General features: G+C 51.9%; 1 protein-coding gene across 7 annotated transcripts in view; it reads left to right on the forward strand.

The window, feature by feature from the left end:
• NCOR2 (nuclear receptor corepressor 2) overlaps positions 1-20,468 on the forward strand; it is a 228,483-nt gene that overhangs the window by 108,677 nt on the left and 99,338 nt on the right. For all 7 annotated transcript variants that reach the window (XM_082293756.1, XM_082293762.1, XM_082293759.1 and 4 more), the window contains exons 5-6: positions 5,306-5,485; positions 10,291-10,404. In XM_082293756.1, coding sequence (XP_082149882.1) covers positions 5,306-5,485; positions 10,291-10,404 — 294 coding nt within the window. The remainder of the gene's footprint in view (positions 1-5,305; positions 5,486-10,290; positions 10,405-20,468) is intronic.

A 20,468-nucleotide genomic window follows, 5' to 3' on the forward strand; every position in this document is an offset into this window, starting at 1 on the left:
ACACCCTGGAGAGGCTCTTTTGAGCACAAGCAAGTTTTGCAAGACCAGATACAAGGCTTTGGTTACTGCATTTATCTGAGGCTCTGGCTGGCGAGGTTTTACCACCCTCGTAAATCTGCCGGGGATGGGGGGAGTGTGGGGAGGGAGGGGTCAGCATTTGGTACTGGTTTTGCAATTAAATTGCTTCAAGCTGTTGAAACACTGGGGAAGTTTTTTGACCTACTTTCGTGCAAGCTTAGAAATTGTTGGGATGTTTTCTGCTCTGTCTGTGTGGAATTCAGCTGGATTACGGAGGAAAGGAATTTCGTGGGCCTTCTCGTAAAGTCAGATTTATTTTAAAAAAAGAAATTAAGTTTAAGAAAACCTGGCTTTGTCTTCAGACAGCTCCTTGGTCTCCAGCTTCATGAATTCCCATGAGAGCACGTACTGGGCTGCATCCAGTGAAAGCGATCCCTGTTCTGCACATGCCATGGAGCGTGGGGACGGAGGAAGGAGGTGGGTGATGCCTTGGTCCCACACCTGGCATCCCAAGGGAGCACTGGCTGGCCTTGCAGGGGAACACCCATGTGCTCCTGGCTGCTGAACAGCACCACGGGTGCTCCCTGGAGCACACACGCGTCTCCCTCGTGCTTCGGCAGCCCTCCGAGCACGCGGGGACGCAGCCCAGCGAGAGCCCAGCAGTATTTAAGAACTAAACCCTTGTTTGACAGGCCAGGCTGCAGAAAGAGCCGTTAGCACAGCAGATGGCCATGAACAAAAGAATTGCAGTAACTCGATGTACTTTTCACTGCTCAGGCTCCCTGACTTTTTGTACTCGTGCATCTCCCTGGGGAAACGAGACATTAGTTTTCAGCTCCATAACGTTTTCCCTCTGTCAGTGGTGTCATGCTGGGGCTTAAGATAGTTCAGAATGTGTTGGACAGTTTTCCAATTAAAAAAATAAATTCCTTTAGTCTGCATTTGGCTCACTTAGGAGTTTTATATGCATGTTTTTACCTGGAAACCTGACGGATGGAGGAGTGGGGTGTTGGTTTTCCTGCTCTGTTCCCGTCCCGGGGAGTGTGGGAAGCCCTGGGGGCTCAGTGTCTGCTCAGAGTGTGATGCTGCTCATCCCTGGGCTCCTGGACAGGCAGGACGAGCTGCTGGCTCTGCCCTGTGGTGCACAGCCCCACATGCATGGGGGTGTGGGAGGGGTGGTGGCTGGTGGAGTGCTGGAATGTTCACTGGCTCAGTGCTGCTGCAAGAGGCTTGGGTGGTGGAGGCATTCCCACAAGGAGATCCTCTGATCTCACAAGTTCTTATGAGGTTTTTTGGGAATTAATTTGAGCACAAATTGAGTGGCCTCAGCCTATCCTGCCTGCTTTGGCAATCTTCTCCAGCCCATGAGGACACGAGATGTGCGAGTGGGCAGGAGTTGAAGATAACACCTCTTAATCCCTCCTGGTGCTCCAGCAGGAAATGCTGCTGCTGGCTGATAATTAGAAAGTGAACAGACTGTGGAAGAGATGATGTTGGCATCCCTAAATCTCTGTCCTGGGCTTGGGGGAACATCACTAATGATCTGGATTAGAAAGGCAGAGAGAGACCCAGGCTTACCGAAGATGATATGTAGGGCAAACACCGTGTGCTGTGCTGGAGATCCCGAGGGTTGTCCCAGGCAAGTGGCTCTCTTCACTTGGGACACACTGATGGGGTGTGAAGATTTGGAAGCTCCACTGTGGAATTCTGAAGAGGCAGCTGATGCAGTCAAGGGATCAGCAAGGTTAAAATGCGCTTTGCAGAGAGAGTTAGGTGCAGATGGAGCAGAGCTACCGATCTGCTGCCTCCTGAGGGTGGGAAGCAGCCGAGAAAAATGATCCTTCAGGGAGGCTGGGCTGCATCCAGCTGTGGGTGCTGAGCTGAGGCGTGGCACAGACGCCCTCCTCTATCCCTCCAACGCACATGACTTCCCTGTGAGTATCACAAGCTGGGTCAGTAATGCAGATAAGCAGGTGGAGATGGGCTGGTGCAGGTTCCAGTGTGTCCTGGCACCACGGTTGGTGTTCCCAGTGTAATTTTTTCTTGTGAACCAGATGTCGGTGTGTCTGAAGGCAGGGACATCAATTTTACCTGGAGACTTATTTGCTCTTCAAGGCATCAACAGGCAGCTGGCTTATCCTTTTCCTACCTCTCTTTCTCACATGTTTTTGAAGTCACTGCCTAATAGCAAATAGCAGGCTTGCTCCATTATCTGTGTTGGGGATTTTTATTCCTAATTGTGTAGAGGAAACCCACCCCAAAGCCTGGCCTTGCTCTTTGACAACCTCCTCAGTGATAATTGTTTTCTTCAGTGCCAGCACCTCCTCTTGCTGCGGGGAGGTTTGTGCAGCTTCTGCCCCCCACACACCCACCCTTGTTATCATATAAATCACAAAACAAGGCCAGGGATAAACAGGACCTGCAGTAGCTGTTAGCCATGTGTAAAAACAAATCACATGGAAACAGCATAATTACTGAGAAAAAAATCAACTTGAGTAATGCAGTAATTGTTTTCTTCCCTCCAGCAGATTTATTCCACCTCTCGCAGCTCTTGCTGCTTTGGAAGTCTGTGACTTCATGTTGATGAGAAGAATTTCACATTTCACACTGCACTTTTTCAGGATATGACACTGTCTAAAGCAGGGGAATATATGTTGAGGGTTTCTTGAGAGCTGTAGGAAGCAGAACACTAGTTGAAATATCTCTGACCATTGGGGTCTTCCCCACGCTCTGAGTGGATTCTGGTCTTTGCAAACCACTTTCCAACCCACTTTTGTGATTTAGAAGGGCTTCTTTATACCTTGCATAAATCCATGAGCTCTGCTTTTTGGATGTCACCACTGCACAGACAAGATTTTTTTTTTTTTTGCCTTTAGTTTTGGTTTTTCCTTCTTTTTGCTGCTTGTCATTTTGTTGATTTAGAGAGGTGCTTGTGACATGACAGTGCCCAGTATGTGAGGTCCAAGGACGTTGCCTCTCTCTATTGCTGTAATCATCTCCTAATACCAGATGATGGTGATGTTTGTGCTGTGACTTGCAGCTATTTCCCTTACTCAGCTTTGCTGCCCTTTTGCTTCAGATTCTGCAAGGTGAAAAGATAAAAATGTATCAGGAACCAGGTTTCCAAGGGGTTTTGTGCCAAGCAGAAGTTTAAAGATGCCCTGTCTTGCATATTGGCAGATGTGAGAAAGTGTCATTTGTTTCATGTGCACAGAGAGGAGCCTTTCTCTCCTGCATTTTTGGCAGGTAACTTCCTTTCCTTTAGAAAAACCTACCCACCTACAAGCCACTGCCACTTCCCTTTCCTGTACCTTAATCTGAACGAGATTTTATGAACACCTAATTTATCTTTTGGCTTCTTGTGGTTGTCCTGCTCCTCATGACTTGAAAAAAAAACCCAAAACCACAAAAAAACCCCAGTTGTGGAGAACACAAAGCCTTCCCACTGCAGCAGACTGACCATTTTTGATGCCTAATGCTGGGAAAATAAAACAAGATGGGATCTTCTCTTGAGGATTCTCCAGAAAGCTTTCATGTTCTTCTGGTTTCTCTTCTGAATGGATGCTGGATACAACCAGCTTAGCCTTTCTGGTGCCTTTGTGCTCCTGGGGCTGGATGGGCACGAGGCAGGACAGTGAGAGCGGGGTTTTGGGGTGCTCCTTTGTCTTCTGTCCCTTGATGGCAGCAGTGGGAAGGGCACTGGTGCCTCCAGGCTGCAGCCAGTGGGGACAGGTGCCGAGCAGTGCCAGGGCAGTATCTGCACACTCACCACGTTCAGCATGAGCTGCAGCATGGCTGGTGAGTAACCCAGAGCCATCATCCACGTGCCTGGTTAGATGGGGGAGCACAGAGGGGTTCCCAAGCCACCATCCACCTCCATCATGGCAGAAGGACCAGCCTGGCCTGAGGGTCAGCCCTGGCCTTTCACCCGTGGCTGTGTCAGCACGGAGGGGAGGGTGCTCAGCACCAGCTGGTGCAGAACAGTGTTGTCTTTCTACAGGGCTGCTGTAATGAAGGTAGCAAAGTTGTGTGAACTTCTTCCCTTGTTTGCCTCCCCCCATCCCTCCCGTTCCCTCCCCTCCACAGCAGCTGCAGTGTGCTGGCTGCCCAGCCTGGCAGTGGTTTAGGGTTACAAACGGAGCCACCGCTCCCCTTCTCCCCCTCCAGGAAGAGAAATCCATCCACTCACTAAGCAAATGAATAGATAAACTTTTAATTAAGGCGTTGGGTGGCTGCCAGAGAGGAGTGTCCTGGGTCAGGGTAGCTGGTGGTGTGCCGTGATCCCCGTCTGTGTGGCCGGTGGCTGTTAAACAGCTGCTTCATCCCAGGTGCGCTCATCCGTGGTGGGCAGGCTCATCCAGGCACGCAGCTTGTGTTGGCAGAAAATGGGCTCCTTTTCTTGGAGCTGGAGAGGGGAAGGGTGGTGTGCAGGAGAGGCAGCGTGGCTGCAGGATGCTCCTGGGATGCCAGCTAGTTGGGCTCAGCAAAGTTGTTGCACTGCTGGCGGCAAAGCTGAGCGTTACCATGTGTTTTCCCTCTGCCCTTAGCCCTGGGCCATTAGAGCTGCTCCCTGTCACAGCCACGGAGGTTTTGGTGATTTCTCCAGTCTCTGACTTGAAGGGTTTTGTTGAGCTGAGAGCCTCTTCACCGAGAATTTGAAAAACATCAATTCAGTCTATTTTTATCTTGACTCACCTATTCCATTTCTCTCCATATATGGATGGATGCATTCAACATCCAACACTCAAGAGTATCCCCAGAGTTTCGGAAGAGATGGAGGAAGACCTCCACGAAGGAGCTGGGAGCTCTCTTTCCTCCCAGGGGCTGCCCTCATAGCCCCTTCTCCTTCCGCATGGTTAATGCTGCTTGTCTCTGTGCCTGTGTCTGAGGAGGACGTGACTGTGGTGTCTCATTTTTGCAGAGAAGATGTAGCCTTGAGCCCTCTGAAGGGACAGTGGTGCTGGGAGCTGCTGAATATGGATGGGTTTATTGATCCTGTAAGAACATGAGCAGCACTCAAGGTGGTGGGAGCCTCTGAGGCTTTGTCAGGAGGAAGAGCTGCTGTCATGTCCCTGGGAGAGTAACCTGGTTCTCTCTGGAGATGCTGGAGGTTGTGGAGCACTGTGGTGATGTGATCTGACAGCTGGTACTCCCTAGTCTAGCAGGTTTTTTTGAGGGTTTTGTGTATTTCAGAAGGCTGGGAATGGGCCAGGGAGCTGTGGGAGGATGAGAGAAGGATCCAGAGTCTCCTGGGAGAGAGATGATCTGGCTGTTTTACGCTTCCCAGGATCGTGGCCTGCCTGGCAAACTGGAGCCCGTGTCGCCCGTGAGCCCTGCTCACCCTGACGCCGAGCTGGACCTGCTGCCCGCCCGGCTCTCCAAGGAGGAGCTCATTCAGAACATGGACCGCGTGGACCGCGAGATCACCATGGTGGAGCAGCAGATCTCCAAGCTGAAGAAGAAGCAGGTGAGAGGCTGTGGTCTGGAGGGGGACATGTGTCCTTGCTTCTGCATGGTGTCACAGGCCCTGTCCTTGCCTCTGCATGGCCACAGAGGGGGGGAAGTAGCAGTGCCAGTGCCCCAGGATCATCTGTGTCCCTGCTCCCTGTCGTGACATGGGTGGTGTCTGCTCTGCCGGCAGTCTGGAGCTGGTAGTTGCAAGATGAGGGAGGGAGCTTTGGAAACCCAGCTTGTAGGCTCTTTGCATGTCAGAGAACCCAAAAGGGAGAAAAATGTGTCCTCGGTGACTTGGCAGTGGATATGTAAGGGTAAGCAGCAGAGCTGGAAGCACAGCCTGGGTCATTCGGGTCGTCTGTACAGCCCAGCGTAGCACAAGGTCTTTTCTTTTTCCCTTCCAGCAATTGTCTCTCCGCAGTGCTCTTGCTGCCGGTATTCAGTACTGGCCTGTTTAAAACATTGCTGCAACGACCAAATGGCCCTTCCAGTGCATCCAGTCCCCTTTCTCTGGGGCTTTCCTGCTCTGCAGCCATGAGCAGCATCTGGTCTGGCTCCAGTCAGGGCTGTGGTTGAGCAGGGATTTGAATCTGATCTTCCTGGTTGCAGCTTTACCCTGCACAGGAGCACTCCCCAGTAGAAGGATGGCCCACTCGGTGTTGGCCTGTACATAATTACCATAAACCCATTAAGAGATTAATATGACAAAACCTTCAGGGATGTCTGTGAAAAAACCCACAGACTTAAGGGCTTTCACTTCTTAAAGCAAACCACTTCTCTGCCTCTTTCTTTCTGGTTGTTTTATTTCCTTTGCTTGGGGTGAGTTTCTGAACTCCCTGATGGCTGCTAATCCCAAACTGCCCAAGAGGAGTGACCTTTCCCAAGGGGTTGCCGCTGCAGTAGGAATTTGGGAATGGAGCGAAACCTCTGCTTGGGCAGTTTGTTGGAGCTCCTCGAGAATGAGCATGCACTTGATCTTCCCCATCTATATTTTCCTTCACCAAACACTGACAACTCCAGCAGTCCACTGCCTGACTTTTCAGGGATGCTGAGGAGCTGCTGCTGATGCTGACAGGAGCAGCATACACTCCTTGCCGTTCAAACCAAACTGTCCTTCTGTAAGGAAATGGGGTTTCTATTGTTGGCAGCTCAGTTGCTTTATTTCTTCCCTATGAACAAATTTTATGATTCTTCCTGCCCACAAAAATGCTCTCTTAAATGGGGAAGAAGGTAAAAGTGGCTGTTGGCAGTAAAATCTCCCCTCCCTTCCTTTTATTTAATTTTTTTTTTCTTTTTTGGCACATGGTGGCAAAGTCATGGTAGCAAAACTGACCCCCCCAGTATGGCCTCCTTCCCCTCTGGCTGGAGCCATCCCCCTCCCGGTCCTCCAGCAGAGCTAGCACATCTGGGAAGAAGTGTTTTTGGAGCAGGGGGTCCTGTCTGAGATGCTCCAGGAACGTTTTGTGCATCTGTGCATCCGAGCTGTCAGTGCAGGAGGACGAGTGAGGGAAAGCAATGAGCCTGGAACAGATACTGCTCCTGCAGGAATGTCAGTGGAGCAGGGGAGAAATTGTATGCAGCCGGAATATCCTAATGCTTTTCCCCTCTGTCTTTGGGAGGCCTTCTCAGGGTAATTAAATACATTTGTATGGAAAGGCTGTGCAAAAAAAAAATCCCAACCAACCAACCACAATCCACCATCTCTCTCTTTCTGGTTGTTCCAAAAATGGCAGGGAAGGCTCTGCCTGGACTTTGCAAGAAGCAAACGTCTTCAGCAAGCTGAGAAACCTTCCCCAAACCCTGCACACCCCTGGCAGGAGGCCACCTCCGTCAGCCATCCCCCGCTCATTCATGCGCCATATGCGCTTAAATCTCTCGCTGAGTCCTCTCTCCCGCTCTTCCTGACAGGGAAGGATAATCCTTATGCATTTATTCCTGGCAGCGGTACCGGGGATCTGAAGGAGAAATAAACTGCTGGGCTGTTCTCCGCAGTGGCGCCGGAGCCTCCCTGGGCGCTGAGCTCAGCGAAGGGCTCTCCGGGAGTACAACACTCCCACCTGGTGATGGAGGTGGAGCCGGCCGGGTGGAAGAGCTCCAGGGTTTCCCCTTCCATCAGGCTGAGTTTCCTGTGTTCTCCCCTTGTCTCTTTGAAAGTGGTTTTCAGAGATGCCCCGTGGCTGGAAGGCTCTGCTCTCCCTGGGCAGGTGGAGCATCCCAGTACGCAGGTGATGGCAGCTGGGTGCGTGTGTAACATCCTTGGCTTCATCAGGCAAGTGTCTCCAGCATGGGATGGGGCCTTCCTGAAATATCACCCACCTTCCCACCAGTGCTGCAGGCTGCAGTGGTCCCTCTGTAGCTCATGGTCCAGCCAAAGGGTCTCTTTCCTGGAGGGGGCACCTCTTCCACTTGGAAATGCGTTGGCCTGTGGGTGCTGTAGGAGCCCAGGCTATGGCTAATGATGGCATCTTGAGTCCCTTCAACACTGCTGCCCTGTCTTGCATCTGGGGAGAGTAGGGAGGTCTTGGGCAGCCACTGCTGGGAGGAGGGAGGGAGTGTGGGGCCGTCAAGACTCATCTCTCATCCCGCTCTCTCCCTGTAAAGGTCACAGTCCCAGCCTGGCTTTCGTGGCAGACCTTTAAGAAATCCATTTTGTCCCTGTCTGGGAACCCTGACCTATTTTGCTTTGCCATTTCCCACGGCTCCCAGGAGTAGCTGTCGTGGGCTGCAGTCAGGTGTGCTGCCTCCAGCCCCTCCTCACATCCTTATCCCAGCATCTGGCCCTTTAATACCCATACAGTGCTACGCCACAACAAGCAGAGTTTAATTCTCTACTGTATTTCAGCTATAATTAGATTTGTATTTTTTCTTCTAATGAGATGTTTTTAAAGAGCCTCCACTTAGTGGCAAACTTTCGTTTCCTGATAGGCCATCAAACCCTCTTGTCTGAAATCCCTTGCTACACACCCCACCACTTGGCAGAATTTTTGTGGGTTTCCAGAACAATGCAGCCAAGTTTTGGATGCGTTGACTTTTTTTAAAACACAAATATTTTCCCCAAGAGAAGTAGAAGATGTGTCTGATCCTTTCTGCTGGCTCGTTCTTTGGAGTTCTTGGAGTTTATCCCATGGGAGTGAGGATGTGTGATAGGGTGCCTTAGGAGGACACCAGGGAAGAGCTGGCAGCTGGAACTGCTGCTTCTGTGCCAGGGCTGATGCCAAACATGGCTTTGCAGCCCATGGTTTGAGCCGTGGCTTCCCGGGGAGCTCTTGTCCCCTGTCCTGTGGTTTGGGCCACCTGAGAACAGCACAGGGCTCGTGGCTCTTCCCGTGGTTGGAGCCTTCGGTGTGCCACCATGGTGTGGCTGTGTGCAGGCAGGAAGGGACAGATCCCTGCAGTGCTGGGGAAGGTTCATCCCTTTCCAGGGTGCAGATGGTTCAAGATGGGCGTTTCCTGGCTGTTCTCACTCGTGGCTGGAGTACCTCTAAGGCTATTGGTGATGCCAATTTATGGGACACGGGCTCTCCTGCCTCTGCCAGAGCCTGCTCCTCACCCACCCTGGCCAGCAACAGCAGCTTTTTTGGCTGTATCTTGGTGTTCCCTATACTGCTGCTTTTCCCTCTGGGGGGAAGGGTATCCACCTGTGGGGAGGTGGAGTCCACAGCATGGGGTGCTTCATCCACTGAAACACAATTTTAGGAGTGTGAGTTTTCCTGGCCAAGCCATTAGACCTGTCTGGGTGCTTAAGTGCTTTCTTGGGCTGCATCCTCCTGCCCCAGTGTGCTAAAGGTGTCATCAGCAGGAGCAGAGATGACAGGGAGGAGGAATAGGTGCCCACCTTCTTCTCAGGCCAGCAGCTGTCACTGCCTGTGGGAAGTCAGTGGTGTGCTTACCTCTGGTGCAAGCCAAATCCCAAGTGCATTTTCTTCCTAGTACAAGACTCACTCGATTTTCCTCATGCTTCAACAGGGGATGCTTTAGCTGCAGGGAAAAACTACAAAGATTTGGAGATTCAGGACCAAGCAGGGAAAAAATCCTCAGCATTTTTCGACAGCCGCTCCCTCTCCCGTGCCTGTGCTGCCCCGCAGCTGCCGCGCACGGCTGCGCTCTCCCTCCTCGCAGGCTGGCCCCAGGAGGAGCCTGGAGGAATCTGTGATTTCCTCTTTCAGCTGAGCAGTTCCTCAAACTTACAGGAAGGGCTGGGATGTCTCCTCCTACCTCACAGTGTTGGGAGAGTCGGAGGTGCAGGTGGAATGCCAGGTTTACCTGCTGACCACGGTGATATTCCAAAGTGCAGGGGTGGCTGGTGCACGAGTCATTTAATCGAGAACAGTCATCCCAAGGCATGTCCTCTAACCACTCCACTGAAAGGTGAAGCTGAGGGTGGAGAGCAGCCTTGCTCATCACCCCTGGCTCCTGCACCTCTCCCTGCACGCAGCAGCAGCTCCACAGGCAGGTAGCAGCAGGGAGCCGGGCTGGATTTAAGTGTTCCCAGTAAAATCGTTATTTCTAGCCTCAGGCCCGTTCCAGGAGGCTCCTTTGAGGCAGGTCCTCATCCTCCATGCCTAAAACACACCGACCCACGAGCACAGGGCCGGTGCCTGGGGCAGGCCAGCGCTGCGCTTGCGTGGCAGGGCTGCTGTGAGCTCTCCTCCCTCTCCCCGTCCCTCCCCAGCCCCAGCCTGCCCGTGTCTCGCAGGAAGTCTCCTACCATGGCGGTTTCTGCCTCGGTCACGGCACCACAGAGAGTCTCGTGTGGACAGGGACTGCTGCGTTTCTTGCTGTGACTCACCCTCCTCCTCCCCCCCTCTCCTTCCACAGCAACAGTTGGAGGAAGAAGCAGCCAAACCACCAGAGCCTGAGAAACCCATCTCTCCCCCTCCTATCGAGTCCAAACATCGCAGCTTGGTGCAGATCATCTACGACGAGAACAGGGTGAGTCTGGAAATGATGGAAGCACAAATGTGCGATCGTGCCGTGTCACCCTGGCCAGGGATGGGGAGGTTGGTAAGCACCAGGTGGGAGGTTTTCCTGGGTGTTACCTCTGGGGTGGAGGCTGTGGGAGTGGGATAGATGGAGCCCTGTCAGGATGGTGACTGCAGAGGGCTGAGCCATGAGTACCTTGCGCTGCCTTGCGGATGAGCACTAATGTCTTCTGAAGAACCTGCCTGGGGGGTTTCCTGTGATCAGCCTTAGAGATGAAGTGTTCAAGAGATGATTCAGACTCCTCTCTGTTAACAGTTTGCTTTATCTTCTTCCCTGGGAAGGAACCTGTTCGAAAGCTGCCTCAAAGCTTGGGCTTTGGTGTGGTGGGTGGGCTGCATGGATGGAGGGTGACATCTGTGGTGCTCTAATACTGGCAGGCCAGCTACGAGCTCTCCTGGCTGCTCCTGAGCCCCTCAGGCTGGAGCAGAAAGGATGTGGACGCAGCCATGGCTGGATTTGTGGACATTGGATGCTGTAAATAGCATTAACAAAGGTCAGGCTGGCATCCCTGGCCCTGGATCTCTGCCTTGACCGCTCATTTATCAGTCGTTGCCTGTAATAGCAGCCCGAGGAGAGACGAATTTTGCTGTGTGCATCGGAGCGATGCTCAGAAATTGGGCCCTTTGGTAGATAATCAAGCATATTCATTTTCATTTAGGTGTTGGATAAAAAGGATGATTTTGCATAAAAGGAAAACTACCAGTCGCTAATTATTTTGAATTGCGAGGCCTGCGATTTCACTTGGAGCTGCAGAAATCCAGGTGCCTGACTCCTAAAAAGAAAAAAAATCGCCTACCCTGCGCTCCCAGGCAGTGCAATTTTCCTGGTTTTCCTTTTTCCATCTGCTTCTCTCCCTGAGCAGTAGGAAACCCAGCGCTGGCACGGTCTGTTGTGTGAGTGGGTGAAGGCTGAGGTCGAAGTGTTTGAAGCATTAGCAAGTACCAGCTGGCTTTACAGCACTGGGCTTTGGGGGCAGGCACCAAGTGTTCCTCACAGCCATTCTCATCACCAAGTGCCCTCTCTGGGGGTCTTGGGATAGATGGCTTGTCCTCCTGTGCAAGCAAGGAGGCTCAAAAAAAATGAGCTCTCAAACATTTTTATTTCTGTTCCCTTGAGCCCCATCCTCCTTGGACACTCTTGTGTAGCCGAACCACATTACAAGGGGAGGAAATGGGGAGTGGGGGTGAGGCAGGAGGGAAGGGTGATCTTCAGCCGCCACATCCCCAACAGCCTGCATCATAGCAGTCCCCGTTAGCTGGAGTTTGCTCAGGGCTGGGTGTCCTGCCAACCCCCTGTCCTGCTTTGTCACCTCTTGTCTCTGCCCATGCCAGCAGAAGGGTCACACATTCCCTCCCACCACCTTCTCCAGAGCAGACAGGATCTGCTCTCCAAGCCTCACCACTACTCAGGTCCCTTGGCACTGCTGCCCTGTCCCATGGGTGATGGCAGAGATTGTGGAGGGCAAGCACGGAGTTCTACATTTTTCCTGGAAAGTCCACGGCCATAGCAGCTGGGACACTGTCACACACAGTGCTCAGGGCTGGTGGCATCCCTTTGTCAGCATTAGGCTGAGCTCAGCCAGCTTGGTGCCAGGAAATTTTATCACCATTAACCTTTGTGATAGGTGCACTCATTCCAGGTGGGTGCTCAGCAAGCAAAGGTCACGTTGGACACCAGATGTTGGTACAATTTCGAATCTGGCTCTGTGTTCGTGTCTGAATTATCCCAGGGATGATTCTTCCCTATTCTTGTAAAATCCCCTTGGGTGTTGCGTGTAAGGAGCCCGCCTGTGGGCTGGAGACTCCAACCAACAACCTTCCCTTTGGCTTGACAGAAACCAGAGCAGGTTTCAGGGAGGTTCCTCCTTTGGATCTGTCTATGGGCAACAGAGCTGACAGAATCACTGGCCAGTTGTGATGGCTGAGGCTGGGGGATTGGAAGGACCCTTTCCAGTACCACGGGAGGGAGAGGCTGAGCTGGGGCTGCGAGGGGAAGGGAGTGCTGAGTGTTGTCTTTGTGGAGGCTCCAGTAACAAGAGTGGGAATCAGGATGTAATTGCCCTTCTAAAGAACATTCACGGGCTCAGCTTTCAGACTCTCGTGTACTGAATGTTTGGGATGCATTTTAGTGGTGACTGCTCTTCCTTTGCGGCCAGGAGGAGGAAAGCTGGAAGAGGAAGGGTCTTGGGATTAGAGTCAGTTGAGATTGTGGTGGAAAGCAGTGGCTGGTGGTCAGCTGTGGGGTGGCTTTGATGGCAGCAGATCCTCCAGGTGTATCCAGCTGTCTGTGAATGTGGGAGAGCCCCAGACACTCCTGTGCTGACGTGTGGCATTACGCTTAATTGCAAGGTGAGTTGGTAGGAGCAGAGGGCAGCAAGCCAGATAGAGATGTATTGATCTAGAGTGGGGAAGGTCACTGAGCCAAATTTTAGGCCTTTCTGCCTCTTCTGTGCCATGGAAAAGCAGTGAAGTTGATGCCTTGAGGTCTTCTTGTGGGAAGGGCGTCAGTAATGGCTGAGCCAGGGCTCCAGCCCATGCACAAAGGGAAGGAAAGCCGGATTTACTCGCATCGCTTGGCTTGTGGCTTGCTTGAGGGAGGCAGTGCACGGTAAGAAATGCAAATAAAAAGAGGATATTCAGGCCTCAGGAGGAGGCGAGAAAGGAAAGCACCCCAGAAGTGCTGGCAAAGCCTGAAACGATCTCTAAAGAGCAGTGCTGTGGAAGGGGCAGAAAGCCAGCCCTTGTGCCAATCCCAGAGCAGGTGGGAGGCGGCAGCTTCGTGGAGGGGCTTCTGCCTGGCTCTGGCTTAGCTTTTCATGAACCAGGGGTCTGTGCTTCACCGAGCACGCGGGTGCTGCCGTGCCCGTTCCCACCGCTGCTGCCAGGCTGTGCCGCAGCCGCACACTGCCAGCAGTTATACCCCGAACAAAGGCGAGGCCAAAAACGGTCCATGGGAGAGGAGAGGTTACGTGAGGACAGAGCAGCTAGAAACGCCGGAAAATCAAGTTAGCCAGCCATTCTGTGACCTACTTTCCTTTTGGCGATAGCTGTGGCTTTGCAGGCGTGAATGGTTTCTAATTTTAGCTTATGGTTCATCAGGGAAGTCTATATATTTTTCTCACCACCGCGCTGTGTATGGATGAGGGGTTGGGATGAGGGCGGCGCTGGGCTGTATCCGATTTTCTCCGAATTCAGGTTTGCTGATGCTGAATGCCCATCACGCTGCTGTTCCCTCTTGTGACCTACTTAACGTGTATGATTTTAGAAGTTCCTCGGTGTCAGAGAGGATAATTATGGGAAATGTGACCTGTAATCCCCTCTTGCTACACTCTGCTGGACATGTAATTGATTTCCAGAAAAAAAAGGGTGACTGTACAGATTGTGCTGGAGAAGAGCGGAGAGAAGCTGCTCTTGACTGCAGTCAAATCCTGGGCTACGAGTCTGTTTGGTTGCATTTGGGAAGCTTTTAGGGGACTTGGATTGTAGAGGAACAGTTTATATTCAAGGTCCAGGTGCCTCCTCCTCTGCTGTGTGCTGACCAGAGCCATTTTATCTTGTTTCCAAAGATGAGCTGTGAAGTTGCACCCAGAAAGATACTTTTTGGGAAACCTTTGCAGTATAACAGAGAAAAACATACATTTGTGGATCAGAGCCAAAATTTCCACTGTGAGTGCCAACTGTACCATTTCTGGAAGGATTTTTGAGAATGGGAGTTAATGTTTTTGGTACTGTTTGTGGACTAACCTGAGAACAGACAGTGGGCAGCATTGTCAGAAGCATTTGAGTCCTATTTTCAAAAGTGTGCTCAGTCCTCAAAGAAACAAAATGATGTTTGAAAACAGTTATGGGGGCCAGAATTGCCAAGAGCGTTTGAAAAGTGCTGTGGGAAGCTCAGCGGACAGTTCTGGCTGCAGGGTGCTCAGGGCTCCTCTCCAGGAGCTGGTTGCTGGCAGGGTGGCAGAGAGGTACCTGGAGAAATCGGGTTGGGATGGATGCTTCAGTTGATCCTGAGGCTGACAGTGATGGAGGCATCTGGGATTTCCTAAATTAAGCCCTGTGAGCGATTTTAGTGTCTCCCCTGTGGAGGAAAGCTGGTCTCTGCTGGGTCTGGCACCTCAGAGGTGGTGGCTGTGTGACACAGCCTCCTCGAGGGCTTTAATTTGCACCTCTGGTATGTATTATTATGTTGACAGAACTTAGCTTTCTTCCACCTCAAATCCCCATAACCAAGACAGATCATCTGTGTGTATTTTTAGCTGTAGCTTTATTCCACTGGGCCATTCACGGGATTCCTTGCATCCGCCTTCCCTTGAAATCGATTGAACATACCTAGGCTTGAAGATGTTTTTGTGCTTTAAACGGAAATTTCCAAGGCCCTTGCTAGGCACAGGGAGGAGAGCAGCAATGCTCCGTGCCTTTCCTGGGTTGCAGGGCCGGCCAAACTCTCCTTGGCAGTGTGTCCTGGAGGAAGCTGCCACCCAGCATCCCACCGTGGCTTGGCTGGGTGCATTCTCCTCCAAGTCACCTGTGTGTCCGAAGTCCCCATCCGCTCCTGGGCTGATGTGCACGCAGAGGCACCCGTGACCATTGTGGTGATGTGGAGCCCACAGGTGGCCGTGTCCAGCTCTCTGCGAGCCAGATGCGGGTGGCTGGAGGCTCCCTGCGGCCCTGCCGTGCACCAGAGCCAGCAGGACTCCTGCTCAGAGGCCAGCAGACAGAAAGCAGCTCGTGTGCTCGTGTCCCTGCAAACCAGCACACGGCAGCTTCCTCTGAAACATTGCGCTCATTTATCGGAGAGGGAGAGGTCGCGTCAGGACGTGGCGTGACTTCGCCCTCCGTGCTGTGCCAGGGAGGGGACACCTCGTGCTGTGACCCACCACAGCGTGGCCAGGGCTAGGACCAGTCCCCGCATGTGGCCCCTGTGGGTGCCAACAGCCCCGCGAGCCCATCCCTGCTCCGCTGTCAGCCCTCCGAAAAACTGGGTTTGATGCAGTGCAGGCAGTGGAAGCAGCAGCAGCGTCTGTCTTGCTCTTGAGATTGAGCTGGTGGAAATCAATAAGATTAAATTTTAATTCGTTTTCTGTCTTGGTGCTTGTTCCTTCAAAAGGGCACAGCTATCTATCTATAAATTCAGCATTATGCCATAAAATTGGAATTCAAAGGATTGTTTGGAACTTTTTCCACCCCCTGCTGCTGTTGTGTCTGTGCAGAGCGTGTTCCCAGCTATCGGTTTACCCTCAAATACCTTCATAAAGCATTAATGCCCCATCCATAAATAAGAGAATAAATAAATGAAGGCTTTTAGCATTGCAAAGTATAATCTTGCCTTTAACTACTCACAGACACTGAGTGTGACTCAGATCCTACAGGGATTTGATGTCTGTAGAACTCTGATTTTCTATGAACTCCTGATTTACATGAGAAAGGGAAGAATCGGGCCTGCCTCGTCAGCACGGAGCTGGTGCAGTAAATAAGACCTTATCAGTGAAAGTGCTTTTGAGCATTTAATCTACAGGGCTTTTTTCAAATTCCAGTTTATGTGGTAGTTGGGATGGGGGTGTTTCGTATTTGGCTGATGAAAGTGCCTTGTTTGTTTTGCTTTTGTTTCTAATAACTTTTATTCTGCCTCATCTGGGCTTGGTGATGCAAAATGGGCTTTTGGATAGTCCGGAGGAAAACTGGAAAGGCCAGAATTCAGATGCTGTTGACATTTCTCCATGATAGCAAGATTTCCAAAAAGATAAAATTTAAACAATTATCCTGGAGTCACTGAGAATCTTTTAAATTTTTTATTGGATTTTAAGGAAACTTTCGTTTGTTTTGGCGTTTTAATGGTCCTGGTGTCTGTTTCAGGATCTGGAGTTCCCAATAGCTGTATTGACTTAAAAGATTTGTTTGTGATTAACCCAGACCAGATAAGGCCATGTCCCGCATTTTCAGGGCTTGGAAGTAGTGATGAGAATTGCAGAGATCCCAAATCTGCTGGAGGGAGGAAGGCAGACCCTGCAACACAGCCCTGGCTCCTTGGGTTGAGTGACTGGAGCTTTCCTGTAACTGCTGCAGTGCTAAAATGTGGATTTATGGAAGTTTTCTGTGCAGTGCCAACACTTCCAGCAGTTTTGCAGTGGTGGAACGTTCAGCCGTGGTTTGCAGTGGCGAAGCCTTGCTGGCACATCACTTGAACCTTAGTGTGCCTGTGAAGGGCACCACAGCCCTGCAGACAACAGAGCAGGGTGAGTGTGTGAGTGAAAACCCAGCTGTGTCTGGGGGTTCCCCCACTGGCCATGGATGGGGTAGGAGCAAACCAAGGACTGAAACTGTCTGGCAGTGATGAGCCAAAGCCAGAGAGCAGCAAGTCGCTGAAATGAGTCGGCTTGTCACACTCTGTGTGGGGTAGGTGGGGACTGGTGTGAACACACGGCTCCAACGTCACCTCTTTCCTCTGTTTTCTTACTGATTGTGTTGAGTCACTTGTAACCCCCACTGCATCATCTGCTGGCCCCAGCCTTGGGGATGTGGCTCAGTCGCTGCTGGTGTGGCGGGGAGATGGCTCCAGCTGAGCACAGGGAGGTGGGGGAGCGTGCAGGGCAGCTGCATCCCATGGGCACCCCTGGAGAGCATCAGCCCCTGGGCCAGGTGAGAGGGGCCAGGCTCACACCATTGAGGCTGACCAATGTTCTCTGGTGCTCAGGGTGTTTGGGTTCAAGGAGAGCCCAGGGAAGGGTGCTCATTCTTGGTCTGCTGAGAGCTCTGTGATGGCCATCCCTGCAGGAGCTGGAGGGGGAGGAGTGTTGCTTTCCCTTCCACAACACTGGGGCTCATCCCGCTTGCTTTGTGTGGAGGGCAGCAAATTGCTGGGGTGGTTTGGCTCTCAGAGGGAGCATGCTGAGGTTTAAAGGAGAGAAAAAAATAGTACTTGTGGTTGTAGGAGTGAAAATCTTTCCCTGTGGAACGGGCATTGCCAGGTCGTGGTTTGGTCCCAGCACATTTTGGCTGTGCTGTTTGCTTTCTGCTGCATGCAGAGAGGTGTCTCGCCTGAGGGTTTCCATGATTTCTGCTGACTTCAGCCACACCTCTCCTGAACTTTGTTTTAAACAAAATCCTGCTCCAGCCTGCCTCTTTGCCATGCTGCTCCCCCAGCCCTGCCTGTCCCGGGGATGTTGTGGTGCCAGGACGGGAACTTTTTCCAGCGCAGTCTCCTGCCTCTGGAAGGGCTTTGCATATCTCTGTGCAGGACATGCCTGGTCCCAAACAGAAACCCTCCCATTCCCCAGCACTGCTGCCTACGGGATGCTATAAATAACCCTGGGAGCACGGTTCAGCTGCAGCAGCTTTGTGCTGCATGGAACCATGGCTGGAGTTGGTCCAAGAAAGTGCCGCCTCCTAATTTCAGATCCGCTTTCTCAAAATAACTCCTGTGTTTCCTTCTCTTCCATTTTTAAACTTTGCTTTAAGAAGAGCCCACGCAAAATCCCAGACTCTCCCTCCTCTGGTTTCGGTTGCTCTGCTGCCTCGTGGGGTTGGCTCGTCATCCCCACGGGAGCTCACATGGCCGGAAAGTTGCTCTCCTGCCTGCTTTCCCCTCCCAAGCCTATTTTAAGTTTCTTCAAAGGAAAAGCAAGGGGCTGGAGTTTGCTTTGGGAGCCAAATGCTCTTTAGGCGAGAGTGAAGATTTTTTGTAGTCTGCAGGGAGGTTTTTGCTGTTGGCGAAGATCTCTTTAGTTCCAGGCCCCTTGGAGGAGCATGAGCCGGGGTAAGAGCGCGATCTGCCTGCCTGTGTCCCTGCCTGTGCCCCTGCCCAGGGGGAGAGAGGTTCTGTAGGGGCAAATGCTGCTGCCTGCCACATCTGTGGGTTCCCTTGTGAATCCGTGGCCTGCAGTGACCGTGTTTTTGGTTTGGACATGCTTCTTGATCCCTCCAGAAATGCACTTGGAGGTCCCACGATGAGCACCACTGCTCCTCTGCTGGAGCAGTATTTCAGGATTCTGTACCAGATCAAGAAAAGGGGTCTTTGCCTGCTCACTGTGGAGCTGCAGAGGGACTGTACAGCTGGTGGGGATCTTCATGTGTCTCACTAGAGGTAAAGGCTTGGGTTTGCTTCTTGATAGATTTCTTTCTGTTAAATAACAAGAATGCGGGCACGGGTGGGGTCATTCAGCAGATGTGGGATGAACCCCATGGTTTTCTTCTGCAGGGTCCATCACTAAGCATACTCCTAACAAAATTAGTATTGGAACCAAGTCCTAGGTGGCCATGCCTTTGGAAGGGAAAGGGTTTACCAGGACTGTTGGTGGTCTTCAGCAAAGGTCCCGCTGCTGCAGGAGGGCCTGGGGGGGCTGCCTTTGCACCTGAACAGTTTGAGGTTTGCATAAATTCTCCAGTGAGGCTTTGGGCTTGCTGGATCCCTAGGCAGGAGCACACCTCCCTGTCTGTGTCTGTCTGTCCTTACAGGTGAGCCCCAGTGTGGGGTGGGAACCTTCTGCTGGGTGTTGTGTGTTCTTCCCAATTCTGCCACCAGCTCTCACCTCGGTCTGCCAGGCCTTTCAGACAGCTCATTATGGTTCTGCTATAATCTGATAAAGGCAGCAAGGAGCATTAGCAATTGCAGTGGGTGTCAAGTGTTAATTGGGCAGCTTTCAAGATAGAGGCATTTCTTTGTGTACGTACAAAGATATGACGTGCTCGGAATAGCTTCTGCTCCTGATCTTTCGTTCTGGAGACGTGTATATTGCAGTTGGTTAATGCAAGACAAATTATGTCATTCTTCTTGATTCGCCACATGTTCTGCCTATGGTGGTTTGCCTCTGGCTTGTCTCATTAAGTTGTCTAAACATGGCAAATGCAGCAAGCTGAACATACTCAGCTTTTTCTCGAAGTTAATCTCATTGTACACCCAGACCTGCAGCGTCACTGGTCCTTTGCTGTGCCATCCCTGCTGCGGGCATCTTCCACCAGCGCTGGTGCCCAGGAGAACAGGCCCATGGTGGGACTGTCTGCCCTAAGTGAGGCTGCAGTCTTCTACCCATAATTATGCAGACTGCAATTAATTGGTTTGCTGCTTTTTGTCCCAGGTATGCATCAAAAAAATTTAGGTAAGCTGATGCCTCCTGCTCACCAGCAGCCAATGGCAGGCAGGAGGGCATTGGCCAATTCATCCTCTTGGCCACTGATGTAGAGTGTTTTTAGCAGTTTTAATGATCCTGCCTCCCCTGAAAATCTTACCCCTGGTTTTAATTCTGTAAGTCTTCTTAATGCCACAGTGTTGTTGTTCTCCAAGGTCAGCAGGTTTTATAGCTCGTGGAGACCAAACTATTGATCTCTGGCTCAGAGAAATTCATCCATTGTGTGATGAATTTTTCCAAGGGGCAGGTCCCTGGGCACACTTGGCTCATTCCCATTAACAGAGTCAGGTAGGCAGCGATCAGGACATCTGTGAACCCCAGGGTCTTTTGTGTGTGGATAACCAGGCAGGGATGCACTAAGAGCAGGGCTGCTCTTGTGTGGGGATGGTGCCAGGGCAGGCTCCCTGCGTGGTGGCATTGGTTACATCTCTCTCAGCATCCTTGAAGTCGCTTTTAAATTGCGCAGAGGCTTTGTGTCCTCCTGAGCATACAGTAAATACAGGAACTGGAAACCTCTCCTGGTCATGCTGTGGTGAGGCACCTGGGGCAGGCTTTGCAGCTGGGATGGGTCTGGTTTTGGTCAGGGCCATTTGTCAGGGCCTGAGCCCCACGGCGGGCAGGGTGACTCACACAGCTGCTTGGGGTGACTCTTTCAAAGCGCACGCTGGCAAATCAGACTCTGTGTGGGTGCACAAGGCCCCGGCGAGGAGTCTGCACACCTACAGCTGCATCAGTGCTTTTGAGGACCTGCCAGCAGTGGGGGGATAGATGAAACTTTTGGAAACTCTCCACGGGCGTGGATGTGGGGGCAAGTGACAGGGCCGTGTGCCAGCCTTTGGGCGAGACATCCCTGTGCCGAGTCCTTGGGAAGCTCATCCTACCCTGAGCCAGT

This window comes from Coloeus monedula (genome assembly GCF_965178545.1).
Source record: "Coloeus monedula genome assembly, chromosome: 18".
In the NCBI taxonomy this organism is placed as follows: domain Eukaryota; kingdom Metazoa; phylum Chordata; class Aves; order Passeriformes; family Corvidae; genus Coloeus; species Coloeus monedula.